The sequence below is a fragment of the Salmo trutta genome, chromosome 4, assembly GCF_901001165.1.
Source record: "Salmo trutta chromosome 4, fSalTru1.1, whole genome shotgun sequence".
Lineage (NCBI taxonomy): Eukaryota > Metazoa > Chordata > Actinopteri > Salmoniformes > Salmonidae > Salmo > Salmo trutta.
Window position 1 is genome coordinate 73046077 of NC_042960.1, and position 13095 is coordinate 73059171.

At 47.6% G+C, this 13095-nt stretch overlaps 1 protein-coding gene across 1 annotated transcript in view; it reads right to left on the reverse strand.

Annotated features, from left to right (window-relative positions):
• The window catches only part of LOC115193092 (anoctamin-2), a gene marked incomplete at its 5' end in the record, with an annotated part of 123495 nt that overhangs the window by 23063 nt on the left and 87337 nt on the right, over positions 1–13095 (reverse strand). Inside the window, 4 exons of the mRNA XM_029752074.1 lie at positions 4099–4199; positions 4284–4341; positions 10975–11086; positions 12719–12920. Of these exons, the coding sequence (XP_029607934.1) occupies positions 4099–4199; positions 4284–4341; positions 10975–11086; positions 12719–12920 (473 nt within the window). The remainder of the gene's footprint in view (positions 1–4098; positions 4200–4283; positions 4342–10974; positions 11087–12718; positions 12921–13095) is intronic.

Consider the following 13095-nt stretch of genomic DNA (forward strand, 5'->3'; position numbering starts at 1 on the left):
CCTTGAAGGTGGCAGCTCTACCCTTTAGCTCAGTGCGAATGTCGCCTGCAATCCATTGCTTCTGGTTGGGGTATGTACATACAGTCACTGTTGGGACGATGTCATCAATGCACTTATTGATGATGCCAATGACTGATGTGGTGTACTCCTCAATGCCATCGGAAGAATCCCGGAACTTGTTCCAGTCTGTGCTAGCAAAACAGTCCTGTAGTTTAGCATCTGCTTCATCTGACCACTTTTTTATAGACCGAGTCACTGGTGCTTCCTGCTTTAATTTTAGCTTGTAAGCAGGAATCAGGAGGATAAAATGATGCTTGGTCAGATTTGCCAAATGGAGGGTGAGGGAGAGCTTTGTATGCATCTCTATGTGTGGAGTAAAGGAGGTCTAGATTTTTTTCACTCTGGTTGCACATTTAACATGCTGATAGATATTAGGTAAAACTGATTTAAGTTTCCTTGCATTAAAGTCCCTGTCCACTAGGAGCGCCGCCTCTGGATGAGCATTTTCCTGTTTGCTTATGGCGGTATATACAGCTCATTGAGTGCGGTTTTACTGCCAGAATCGGTCTGTGGTGGTATGTAGACAGCTACAAAAAATACAGATGAAATCTCTCTCGGTAAATATTGTGGTCTATAGCTTATCATGAGATACTCTACCTCAGGCGAGCAAAACCCTGAGACTTCCTTAGATATCGTGCACCAGCTGTTGTTTACAAATATGCATAGGCCCTGCCCCGTGTCTTACCAGAGGCTGCTGTTCTATCCCTGCCGATGGTGTATAACCCGCCAGCTGTGTCACGTCCTGGCCAGTATAAGGTTAATTGTTTGTGTAGTTTGGTCAGGGCGTGGCAGAGGGTATTTGTTTTATGTGGTTCAGGGTGGTGTGTTTGTTCAAAGGGGGGTTTGATTTAGTATTTCCGGGGTTTTTGGTTGATGGTCTATGTTTATGTATTTCTATGTGTAGTCTGGTGAGTGTGTTTCTATGTTGTGCTGATTGGGGTTGGGACTCTCAGTTGAAGGCAGGTGTTGTCTATCTGCCTTTGAGAGTCCCATATATTAGGGTGTGTTTGTGTTTGTTATTCGTGGGTGATTGTTCTGTGTTTGAGCTTTGCTTGGCCAGACTGTTTGTAGTTGTTCGTTCGTTTCTTTGTTATTTTTGTATGTTCATTTTTGAGAGTAATTAAAACATCAAGATGAGCATACACGTACCTGCTGCATTTTGGTCCTCTTTCACCGACGACAACCGTGACAGAATCACCCACCACTCAAGGACCAAGCAGCAGATGAAGGAGCGGAGGAAATTCGGAGTGGACAAACGAGAGAGATGGACTTGGGAGGAGATCTTGGAGGGAGAAGGCTCGTACACTTGGGAGGAGATCCAAGCAGGGAAAGATCGCCTTCCTTGGAAACAGGTGGTACACGAGAGAGAGGAAAGGAGTGAGGCTGGTATGGACCGGGAACGTTTCCGAGGTACACGACTGGCTTGAAGCGCGAGAGGCACCCCCAAGACATTTTTTTGGGGGGGGCACACGGGTAGTTTGGCTAGGCATAGGAAGAGCCGGAAGCCAGCTACCCGTGGTTATATGGAGGAGCGTATGAGGTGGGGAGCGCCATGTTTCGCTGAGAAGCGCACTCTCACCCATACGCACGCTCAGTCCGGTGCGAGTTATTCCAGCCCCTCGCAGGTGCCGTGCTAGAGCGGGCATCCAGCCTGGTAGGAGGATGCCTGCGCAGCGCATCTGGTCGCCGGTACGCCTCCGAGGACCAGGCTACCCAACTCCCGCTCTACGCACGGCTACCATCAGGCCCCTGCACAGCCCAGTCTGCCCTGTACGAGTACTCCGCTCGTACAGGGCTACTAATTCCATCCAGCCAAGGCGGGTTGTGCAGGAGGTAAGATCTAGACCGGCTGTGCGCCTCCATAGCCCTGGGTTTCCAGCTCCTGTCTCTCGTGCGGACCCGGAAGTGCGTCAACCCAGTCCGACTCGTCCTGTTCCCGCTCCCCGCACTAGCCTTCAAGTGCGTAAACCCAGCCTCGCCAGTCAACAGTCGACGGAGCTGCCCGCCAGTCAACAGTCGTCGGAGCTGCCCGCCAGTCAACAGTCGTCGGAGCTGCCCGCCAGTCAACAGTCGTCGGAGCTGCCCGCCAGTCAACAGTCGTCGGAGCTGCCCGCCAGTCAACAGTCGCCGGAGTGGCCAGACTGCGCTTAACTGCCGGAGTGGCCAGACTGCCCTGAACTGCCGGAGTGGCCAGACTGCGCTGAACTGCCGGAGTGGCCAGACTGCCCTGACCTGCCGGAGTGGCCAGACTGCGCTGACCTGCCGGAGTGGCCAGACTGCCCTGAACTGCCGGAGTGGCCAGACTGCCCTGAACTGCCGGAGTGGCCAGACTGCCCTGAACTGCCGGAGTGGCCAGACTGCCCTGAACTGCCGGAGTGGCCAGACTGCCCTGATCTGCCGGAGTGGCCAGACTGCCCTGATCTGCCGGAGTGGCCAGACTGCCCTGATCTGCCGGAGTGGCCAGACTGCCCTGATCTGCCGGAGTGGCCAGACTGCCCTGAACTGCCGGAGTGGCCAGACTGCCCTGAACTGCCGGAGTGGCCAGACTGCCCTGAACTGCCGGAGTGGCCAGACTGCCCTGAACTGCCGGAGTGGCCAGACTGCCCTGAACTGCCGGAGTGGCCAGACTGCCCTGAACTGCCGGAGTGGCCAGACTGCCCAGACTGTCCCGAGTTGCCAGACTGCCCAGACTGTCCCGAGTTGCCAGACTGCCCAGACTGTCCCGAGTTGCCAGACTGCCCAGACTGTCCCGAGTTGCCAGACTGCCCAGACTGTCCCGAGTTGCCAGACTGCCCAGACTGTCCCGAGTTGCCAGACTGCCCAGACTGTCCCGAGTTGCCAGACTGCCCAGACTGTCCCGAGCTGCCAGACTGCCCAGACTGTCCCGAGCTGCCAGACTGCCCAGACTGTCCCGAGCTGCCAGACTGCCCAGACTGTCCCGAGCTGCCAGACTGCCCAGACTGTCCCGAGCTGCCAGACTGCCCTGAGCTGCCAGACTGCCCAGACTGTCCCGAGCTGCCAGACTGCCCAGACTGTCCCGAGCTGCCAGATTGCCCAGACTGTCCCGAGCTGCCAGACTGCCCAGACAGCCTGGAACGGCCTGAGCCGGAGCCACCTCCTGATATAGGTGGGTTGGGGAGGGGGGGTGTAGCACAGTGCCGTTGTTGACGGCAGCCACCCTCCCTTCCCTCCTTTTTAGTAAGGGGGAATTTTTCTTTAGGGTGTTGCTTGGGGTTATTTTTTGTTAAGGTGCTTCCGGGGTAGCACCTTTAAGGGGGGGGGTACTGTCACGTCCTGGCCAGTATAAGGTTAATTGTTTGTGTAGTTTGGTCAGGGCGTGGCAGAGGGTATTTGTTTTATGTGGTTCAGGGTGGTGTGTTTGTTCAAAGGGGGGTTTGATTTAGTATTTCCGGGATTTTTGGTTGATGGTCTATGTTTATGTATTTCTATGTGTAGTCTGGTGAGTGTGTTTCTATGTTGTGCTGATTGGGGTTGGGACTCTCAGTTGAAGGCAGGTGTTGTCTATCTGCCTTTGATTGAGAGTCCCATATATTAGGGTGTGTTTGTGTTTGTTATTCGTGGGTGATTGTTCTGTGTTTGAGCTTTGCTTGGCCAGACTGTTTGTAGTTGTTCGTTCGTTTCTTTGTTATTTTTGTATGTTCATTTTTGAGAGTAATTAAAACATCAAGATGAGCATACACGTACCTGCTGCGTTTTGGTCCTCTTTCACCGACGACAACCGTGACAAGCTGTATGTTCTTAATGTCGCCGTTCAGCCATTTTAAGATAGTTATGTATTTACAGATATGAGCTAGCCAACTACTAATGTTAAAATAGCTATGCAACCCATTTACAGATATGAGAAAACGAATTATTAGCGTTAAGATAGCTATGTAATCTATTTACAGATATGAGCTAGCTAACGTTAAAGCTACCTCTCAGACTGCTCCAAATTGTAATTGACATGTAAGCGATAGTACGTGTGTGTGTGTGTGTGTGTGTGTGTGTGTGTGTGTTTGTGTGTGTGTGTCTACATACGGTATAACAATCTCGAACACGTTGTTCTGGATGAGTTGTTTTCCCAACATGATCATACTAAGCTGGATACACAGCTCTATCAGACAGCCTGGTGGGGCACACTGTGGAGAAAATACACATCCACGCACACAGCATTAGTGGATGTGTGTTTGTGTTCACATGTGTGTGTGTTGTAGTGAACCCACCTCCTCCATGCGGAAGTGGCCAAACAAGTAGACATAGTCCCCTGGAGGTCCAGCAAACCTACAGAGGGAGGAGGGGAGAGAGACACATACAGTGCATTCGGAAGGCATTCATATAGTCAATGAACTAATCACTGATCATAATCTTGATGTGATTGGCCTGACTGAAACATGGCTTAAGCCTGATGAATTTACTGTGTTAAATGAGGCCTCACCCCCTGGTTACACTAGTGACCAAACCCCCCGTGCATCCGGCAAAGGCGGAGGTGTTGCTAACATTTACGATAGCAAATTTCAATTTACAAAAAAAAAAACAATGACGTTTTCGTCTTTTGAGCTTCTAGTCATGAAATCTATGCAGCCTACTCAATCACTTTTTATAGCTACTGTTTACAGGCCTCCTGGGCCATATGCAGTGTTCCTTACTGAGTTCCCTGAATTCCTATCGGATCTTGTAGTCATAGCAGATAATATTCTAATTTTTGGTGACTTTAACATTCACATGGAAAAGTCCACAGACCCACTCCAAAAGGCTTTCGGAGCCATCATCGACTCAGTGGGTTTTGTCCAACATGTCTCTGGACCTACTCACTGCCACAGTCATACTCTGGACCTAGTTTTGTCCCATGGAATAAATGTTGTGGATCTTAATGTTTTTCCTCATAATCCTGGATTATCAGACCACCATTTTATTGCGTTTACAATTGCAACAAATAATCTGCTCAGACCCCAACCAAGGAAGATTAAAAGTCGTGCTATAAATTCTCAGACAACCCAAAGATTCCTTGATGCCCTTCCAGACTCCCTCTGCCTACCCAAGGACGTCAGAGGACAATAATCAGTTAACCACCTAACCGAGGAACTCAATTCAACCTTGCGCAATACCCTAGATGCAGTTGCACCCCTAAAAATTAAAAACATCTGTCATAAGAAACTAGCTCCCTGGTATACAGAAAATACACGAGCTCTGAAGCAAGCTTCCAGAAAATTGGAACGGAAATGGCGCCACACTAAACTGGAAGTCTTCCGACTAGCTTGGAAAGACAGTACCGTGCAGTATCGAAGAGCCCTCACTGCTGCACGATCATCCTATTTTTCCAACTTAATTGAGGAAAATAAGAACAATCCGAAATTTCTTTTTGACACTGTCGCAAAGCTAACTAAAAAGCAGCATTCGCAAATGGAGGATGGCTTTCACTTCAGCAGTAATAAATTTATGAACTTTTTTGAGGAAAAGATCATGATCATTAGAAAGCAAATTACGGACTCATCTTTAAATCTGGGTATTCCTCCAGGGCTTCATTGTCCAGAGTCTGCACAACTCTGCCAGGACCTTGGCTCAAGGGAGATACTAAAGTGTTTTAGTACTATATCTCTTGACACAATGATGAAAATAATCATGGCCTCCAAACCCTCAAGCTGCATACTGGACCCTATTCCAACTAAACTACTGAAAGAGCTGCTTCCTGTGCTTGGCCCTCCTATGTTGAACATAATAAACGGCTCTCTATCCACCGGATGTGCACCAAGCTCACTAAAAATGGCAGTAATAAAGCCTCTCTTGAAAAAGCCGAATCTTGACCCAGAAATTATAAAAAACTATCGGCCTATATCGAATCTTCCATTCCTCTCAAAAATTTTAGAAAAAGTTGTTGCGCAGCAACTCACTGCCTTCCTGAAGACAAACAATGTATACGAAACGCTTCAGTCTGGTTTTAGACCCCATCATAGCACTGAGACTGCACTTGTGAAGGTGGTAAATGACCTTTTAATGACGTCAGACCGAGGCTCTGCATCTGTCCTCGTGCTCCTAGATCTTAGTGCCGCTTTTGATACCATCGATCACCACATTCTTTTGGAGAGATTGGAAACCCAAATTGGTCTACATGGACAAGTTCTGGCCTGGTTTAGATCTTATCTGTCGGAAAGATATCAGTTTGTCTCTGTGAATGGTTCGTCCTCTGACAAATCAATTGTAAATTTCGGTGTTCCTCAAGGTTCCGTTCTAGGACCACTATTGTTTTCACTATATATTTTACCTCTTGGGGATGTCATTCGAAAACATAATGTTAAATTTCACTGCTATGCGGACGACACACAGCTGTACATTTCAATGAAACATGGTGAAGCCCCAAAATTGCCCTCGCTAGAAGCCTGTGTTTCAGACATAAGGAAGTGGATGGCTGCAAATTTTCTACTTTTAAACTCGAACAAAACAGAGATGCTTGTCCTAGGTCCCAAGAAACAAAGAGATCTTCTGTTGAATCTGACAATTAATCTGGATGGTTGTACAGTCGTCTCAAATAAAACTGTGAAGGACCTCGGCGTTACTCTGGACCCTGATCTCTCTTTTGAAGAACATATCAAGACTGCTTCAAGGACAGCTTTTTTCCATCTACGTAACATTGCAAAAATCAGAAACTTTCTGTCCAAAAATGACGCAGAAAAATTAATCCATGCTTTTGTTACTTCTAGGCTCGACTACTGCAATGCTCTACTTTCCGGCTACCCGGATAAAGCACTAAACAAACTTCAGTTAGTGCTAAATACTACTGCTAGAATCCTGACTAGAACCAAAAAATTTGATCATATTACTCCAGTGCTAGCTTCCCTACACTGGCTTCCTGTTAAGGCAAGGGCTGATTTCAAGGTTTTACTGCTAACCTACAAAGCATTACATGGGCTTGCTCCTACCTATCTTTCCGATTTGGTCCTGCCGTACATACCTACACGTACGCTACGGTCACAAGACGCAGGCCTCCTAATTGTCCCTAGAATTTCTAAGCAAACGGCTGGAGGTAGGGCTTTCTCCTATAGAGCTCCATTTTTATGGAATGGTCTGCCTACCCATGTGAGAGACGCAGACTCAGTCTCAACCTTTAAGTCTTTACTGAAGACTTATCTCTTCAGTAGGTCCTATGATTAAGTATAGTCTGGCCCAGGAGTGTGAAGGTGAACGGAAAGGCTGGAGCAACGAACCGCCCTTGCTGTCTCTGCCTTGTCGGTTCCCCTCTTCCCACTGGGATTCTCTGCCTCTAACCCTTTTACAGGGGCTGAGTCACTGACTTACTGGTGTTCTTCCATGCCGTCCATGGGAGGGGTGCGTCACTTGAGTAGGTTGAGCCACTGACGTGGTCTTCCTGTCTGGGTTGGCGCCCCCCCCTTGGGTTGTGCCGTGGCGGACATCTTTGTGGGCTATACTCAGCCTTGTCTTCGGACGGTAAGTTGGTGGTTGTAGATATCCCTCTAGTGGTGTGGGGGCTGTGCTTTGGCAAAGTGGGTGGGGTTATATCCTGCCTGTTTGGCCCTGTCCGGGGGTATCATCGGATGGGGCCACAGTGTCTTCTGATCCCTCCTGTCTCAGCCTCCAGTATTTATGCTGCAGTAGTTTATGTGTCGGGGGGCTAGGGTCAGTCTGTTACATCTGGAGTATTCTCTTGTCTTATCCAGTGTCCTGTGTGAATGTAAATATGCTCTCTCTAATTCTCTCTTTCTTTCTTTCTTTCTTTCTTTCTCTCGGAGGACCTGAGCCCTAGGACTACCTGGCATGATGACTCCTTGCTGTCCCCAGTCCACCTGGCCATGCTGCTGCTCCAGTTTCAACTGTTCTGCCTGCGGCTACGGAACCCTGACCTGTTCACCGGACGTGCTTGTTGCACCCTCGACAATTACTATGATTATTATTATTTGACCATGCTGGTCATTTACGAACATTTTAACATCTTGACCATGTTCTGTTATAATATCCACCCGGCACAGCCAGAAGAGGACTGGCCACCCCTCATAGCCTGGTTCCTCTCTAGGTTTCTTCCTAGGTTTTTGGCCTTTCTCAGGAGTTTTTCCTAGGGAGTTTTTCCCAGCCACCGTGCTTCTTTCACATGCATTGCTTGCTGTTTGGGGTTTTAGGCTGGGTTTCTGTACAGCACTTTGAGATTTCAGCTGATGTACGAAGGGCTATATAAATAAATTTGATTTGATTTGATTTGATTTGATTTGATTCAGACTCCTTGACTTTTTCCACATTTTGTTTTACGTTACAGCCTTATTCAGTTACAGCCTTACTCAAACTTTTACCCTCATTAATCTTAACACAATACCCCAAAGCTCATCAATAAGCTAAGAACCCTGGGACTAAACACCTCCCTCTGCAACTGGATCCTGACGGGCCGCCCGCAGGTGGTAAGGGTAGATAACAACACATCCGCAACGCTGATCCTCAACACAATACTCCATAATGACAAAACAAAAACAGGTTTTAAGGAAGTGTTGTATGGCATTGAAGCTCGTTTGGCGGTTGGTTAACCCAGTGTCCAAAGAAGGGCCAGATGTATACATAATGGTGTCGTCTGCGTAGAGGTGGATCAAAGAATCACCCGCAGCAAGAGAGACATCATTGATATATACAGAGAAAAGAATCGTCCAGAGAATTGAACCCTGTGGCACTGCCATAGAGACTGCCAGAGGTCCGGACAACAGGCCCTCCTATTTGACATACTGAACTCTATCGGAGAAGTAGTTGGTGAACCAGGCGAGGCAGTAAATAGAGGAACCAAGGCTGTTGAGTCTGCCGATAAGAATACGGTGATTGACAGAGTCGAAAGCCTTGGCCAGGTCGATGAAGACGGCTGCACAGTACTGTTTTTTATTGATGGTGGTTATGATATCTTTTAGGACCTTGAGCGTGGCTGAGGTGCACCCATGACCAGCTCGGAAACCGGATTGCATAGTGGAGAAGGTACGGTGGGATTCGAGATGGTCGGTGATCTGTTTGTTCACTTGGCTTTCGAAGACTTTATAAAGGCAGGGCAGGATGGATATAGGTCTGTAACAGTTTGGGTCTAGAGTGTCTCCCCCTTTGAAGAGGGGGATGACCTCGGCCGCTTTCAAATCTTTAGGAATCTAAAGTAATAGTAATAGGGGTTGCGACAATTGCAGTGGATCATTTTAGGAAGAGAGCGTCCAGATTGTCTATTCCAGGTCGAAGCGGGATCCATTGCAACCTAGCTGGCTAACTGGCTAGTTGGTAACAGGTTGACACAAACACTTATGAACAAAATAAAAATTAAGCAAAATGCAACTTCTGAAACAACAGACTGAAACAAAAAGGTTGAGATGCAGGAGGTATCTGAGTTTGTGCCTTGTGACTGCCAATGCCCCTGGGATAATGTACATTTGCTGCAGAATTATGACAAGTCAGCAACACAATGGTAGGGATTATATGAGATAGTCTTGGGTCATTGATAAGTCATTGTCTGAACGTGGCCTTAAAATGCATGGACAGAGTCCAGGAGTAGAGGACGAAGGCGCAGGTACCTCTGGATCTGATCTCAAATCGTAAGCCCCCAGGGAAGAAGGCACCGTAACCTCTGGAACTAGGGCATCAAAGCTGTTTCTAGTCTGTGTCTGGTCCAGGCTCACCTTCGCCAAGGAGGCCCCCATTGCCAGAGGTCTCTGTTTTCAACTTCCACAGCGAGTGTCATGTCTCCATGGCTGGTTGGCAGGATTGAAACCAGGAACATCCACTTAGTCATCCAGGAGCATCCTACTAACTCCATTATCCAGGGAAGGGGAAGACCCCTTCTGGGAGGGATCCCTGCAGAGTAACGGCCAGTCGGCTGTAGAGAGCTGACACAGCAGAGACACTTCCACCAGGCCAGAGATGCATCTGGCTACTGGGGTAGAAGACAAAGAAGAAGTAGGCGGGTGTGGATTCCCCAGTAGCTTGTGTTCGTTCGCTACTTGTTTGCTAAAAGTAGCCACTTTGCACCTGTAGTCCTCTGCAAGCAAATAGTTGCTACATTGGAAGTCCTGGCACACCACATTGTCCCGGATAAACCAAACACAGAAGTCATTAAACATTTTGTGAAATTCACGTTGTGATAAATGAATGGTGGAGTATTGTAATCCAGGCTAGCAAAACGCGTTTCATCAACAACACACTCACACTGGGGGGCGTGTCGCGCTGAGGATATTACATGTGTTGCAGTGATGATATTACAAACAGATAGTTAACATTTATTTAACAATCCCTTGAAAATGGCACAAAATTGTCAATGATTTTAGTGGAGCTGGGGGTCTCCTTGCCCCGAGAAGGAAAATTGATTGCTCTGCACCTCATTGTGATGTTTTTTTTAAAAACGACCTGTAGACACCGGCTGGAACACGATTTTAACCAATCAGCATCCAGGATTAGACCCACCCATTGTGTAAAGGTCATTACATTGCTCTCTTTTCATTCATAAAGCTCTTTTGCAAAAACTCCCTCTGTACCTAACATCATGAATAACCTTTACACGTAGGAGTTACCACACCCAGTCTCAGGGATGGCTAACTCTGGAAATGAATTCGGTCTCTACAGAGTTAGGTAAATCAGATATTAGTTTTAATGCATTTTACTTGTGGAATAATCTCCAAAAGTCTAAAACAAACACATGATTTGGTGCCTACAGAGCAATTCAGATGAATGATTGAGGACCTTTATACTGAAACATGAGTTTATGTTCTATGATTGTGTATCTCTGTTTGGCTTTTCATAGTGTATTGATGTGTATAATGTTTTATTATTTGGTATTGTGGTGCTATACAGGGCTCATTTGGAAAGGAGACCTTGGTCTCAGCATGACTCCCTGTTAATATAAAGGTTCAATAAAAATAAATAAAACATGCACACCCACATGCACACACACCCCCTCACCTGCCCTTGAAGAAAGCCACATAGAAGACGGGAGCAAAGGTGTTCATGGATTTCAACAGAAACGATTTCAGAATCAAACGCTCCTCAAACTCCGCCTCCGTCTTAGGAACCTCTGACAGACAAGACAAGCAGCCAATCACATTATTAGACAGACAGGACAACCAGCCAATCATATCATCAGACGTTATCAGAAGTGTGTGTTAAACAGTTCAGTGAGCCAGACAGTGATAGGGTGAGGGTTAATGTTTGGGTGAGCGTTGGTGTTAGGGTGAGGGTTAAGGTGAGGTTTAGTGTTAAGGTGATTGTTAGCGTTAGCGATAGGGGGAGGGTTAGTGTTAAGGTGAGGGTTAGCGTTAGGGGGAGGGTTAGCGTTAGGGTGAGGGTTAATGTTAGGGTGAGGGTTAGCGTTAGGGTGAGGATTAATGTTAGGGTGAGGGTTAGTGTTAAGGTGAGGGTTAGTGTTAAGGTGAGGGTTAGTGTGAGGGTGAGGGTTAGTGTGAGGGTGAGGGTTAGCGTTAGGGGGAAGGTTAGCGTTAGGGGGAGGGTTAGCGTTAGGGGGAGGGTTAGTGTTAGGGTGAGGGTTAGTGTTAGGGTGAGGGTTAGCGTTAGGGTGAGGGTTAGTGTTAGGGTGAGGGTTAGTGTTAAGGGGAGGGTTAGTGTTAATTTGAGGGTTAGTGTTAAGGTGAGGGTTAGTGTGAGGGTTAGTGTGAGGGTGAGGGTTAGTGTTAAGGTGAGGGTTAGTGTTTAGGGGAGGGTTAGTGTTAAGGTGAGGGTTAGTGTGAGGGTTAGTGTTAAGGTGAGGGTTAGTGTGAGGGTTAGTGTGAGGGTGAGTGTTAAGGTGAGGGTTAGTGTGAGGGTGAGGGTTAGTGTGAGGGTGAGGGTTAGTGTGAGGGTGAGAGTTAGTGTGAGGGTGAGGGTTAGTGATAAGGTGAGGGTTAGTGTGAGGGTTAGTGTGAGGGTGAGGGCTAGTGATAAGGTGGGGGTTAGTGTGAGGGTGAGGGTTAGTGTTAAGGTGAGGGTTAGTTTGAGGTTGAGGGTTACCCAGTTCAGTGAGTCAGACAGTGATAGGGTTAGTGTTAGGGTTAGGGTTAGGGTTAGTGTTAGGGTGAGAGTTACCCAGTTCAGTGAGCCAGACAGCAATAGGGTTAGGTTTAGGGTTACCCAGTTTCGTGAGCCAGACATCGATAGTGTTAGGGTTAGGGTTAGGGGTTAGGGTTACCCAGTTCAGTGAGTCAGACAGTGATAGGGTTAGGGTTAGGGTTAGGTTTAGGGTTACCCAGTTTCGTGAGCCAGACAGTGATAGGGTTAGGGTTAGGTTTAGGGTTACCCAGTTTCGTGTGCCAGACAGCGATAGGGTTAGGGTTAGGGGTTGGGTTAGGTTTTGGGTTACCCAGTTTCGTGAGCCAGACAGCGATAGGGTTAGGGTTACCCAGTTTCGTGAGCCAGACAGCGATAGGGTTAGTGTTAGGGTTAGGGTTAGGGTTTAGGGTTACCCAGTTTCGTGAGCCAGACAGCGATAGGGTTAGGGTTAGGGTTAGTGTTAGGGTTAGGGTTTGGGTTACCCAGTTTTGTGAGCCAGACAGCGATAGGGTTAGGGTTAGTGTTAGTGTTAGGTTTAGTGTTAGGGTTAGGGTTAGGGTTAGGTTTAGTGTTAGGGTTAGGGTTACCCAGTTTCGTGAGCCAGACAGCGATAGGGTTAGGGTTAGGGTTAGGGTTAGGGGTTAGGGTTAGGGGTTAGGGTTACCCAGTTTCGTGAGCCAGACAGCGATAGCTCCGTAGATCTCATCCAGTATCAATACAACTAGCAGGTTGATGATGATGGCGGTGGTGGTCACTGTCATCCTAACAGAAGCCTTGGCTTCAGGGTCTGGGTTCATGGACCAGATAGACAGCATGGTGATACGATACAGGATCACTCCGAACACTGCGGAAAACGTTACCCCCATCTAACACACAAACACACATACAGTAAATTATCAACCAAAACACAGGATAGAGGGATATATAGCTAGCTATTGTAGTTAGCCTGTATAAGTATTGTTAGCTATCTAATCAAATTAAACTTTATTTGTCAAATGCGCCGAATACAACAAATGTAGACCTTTTTTATTTTATTTCACC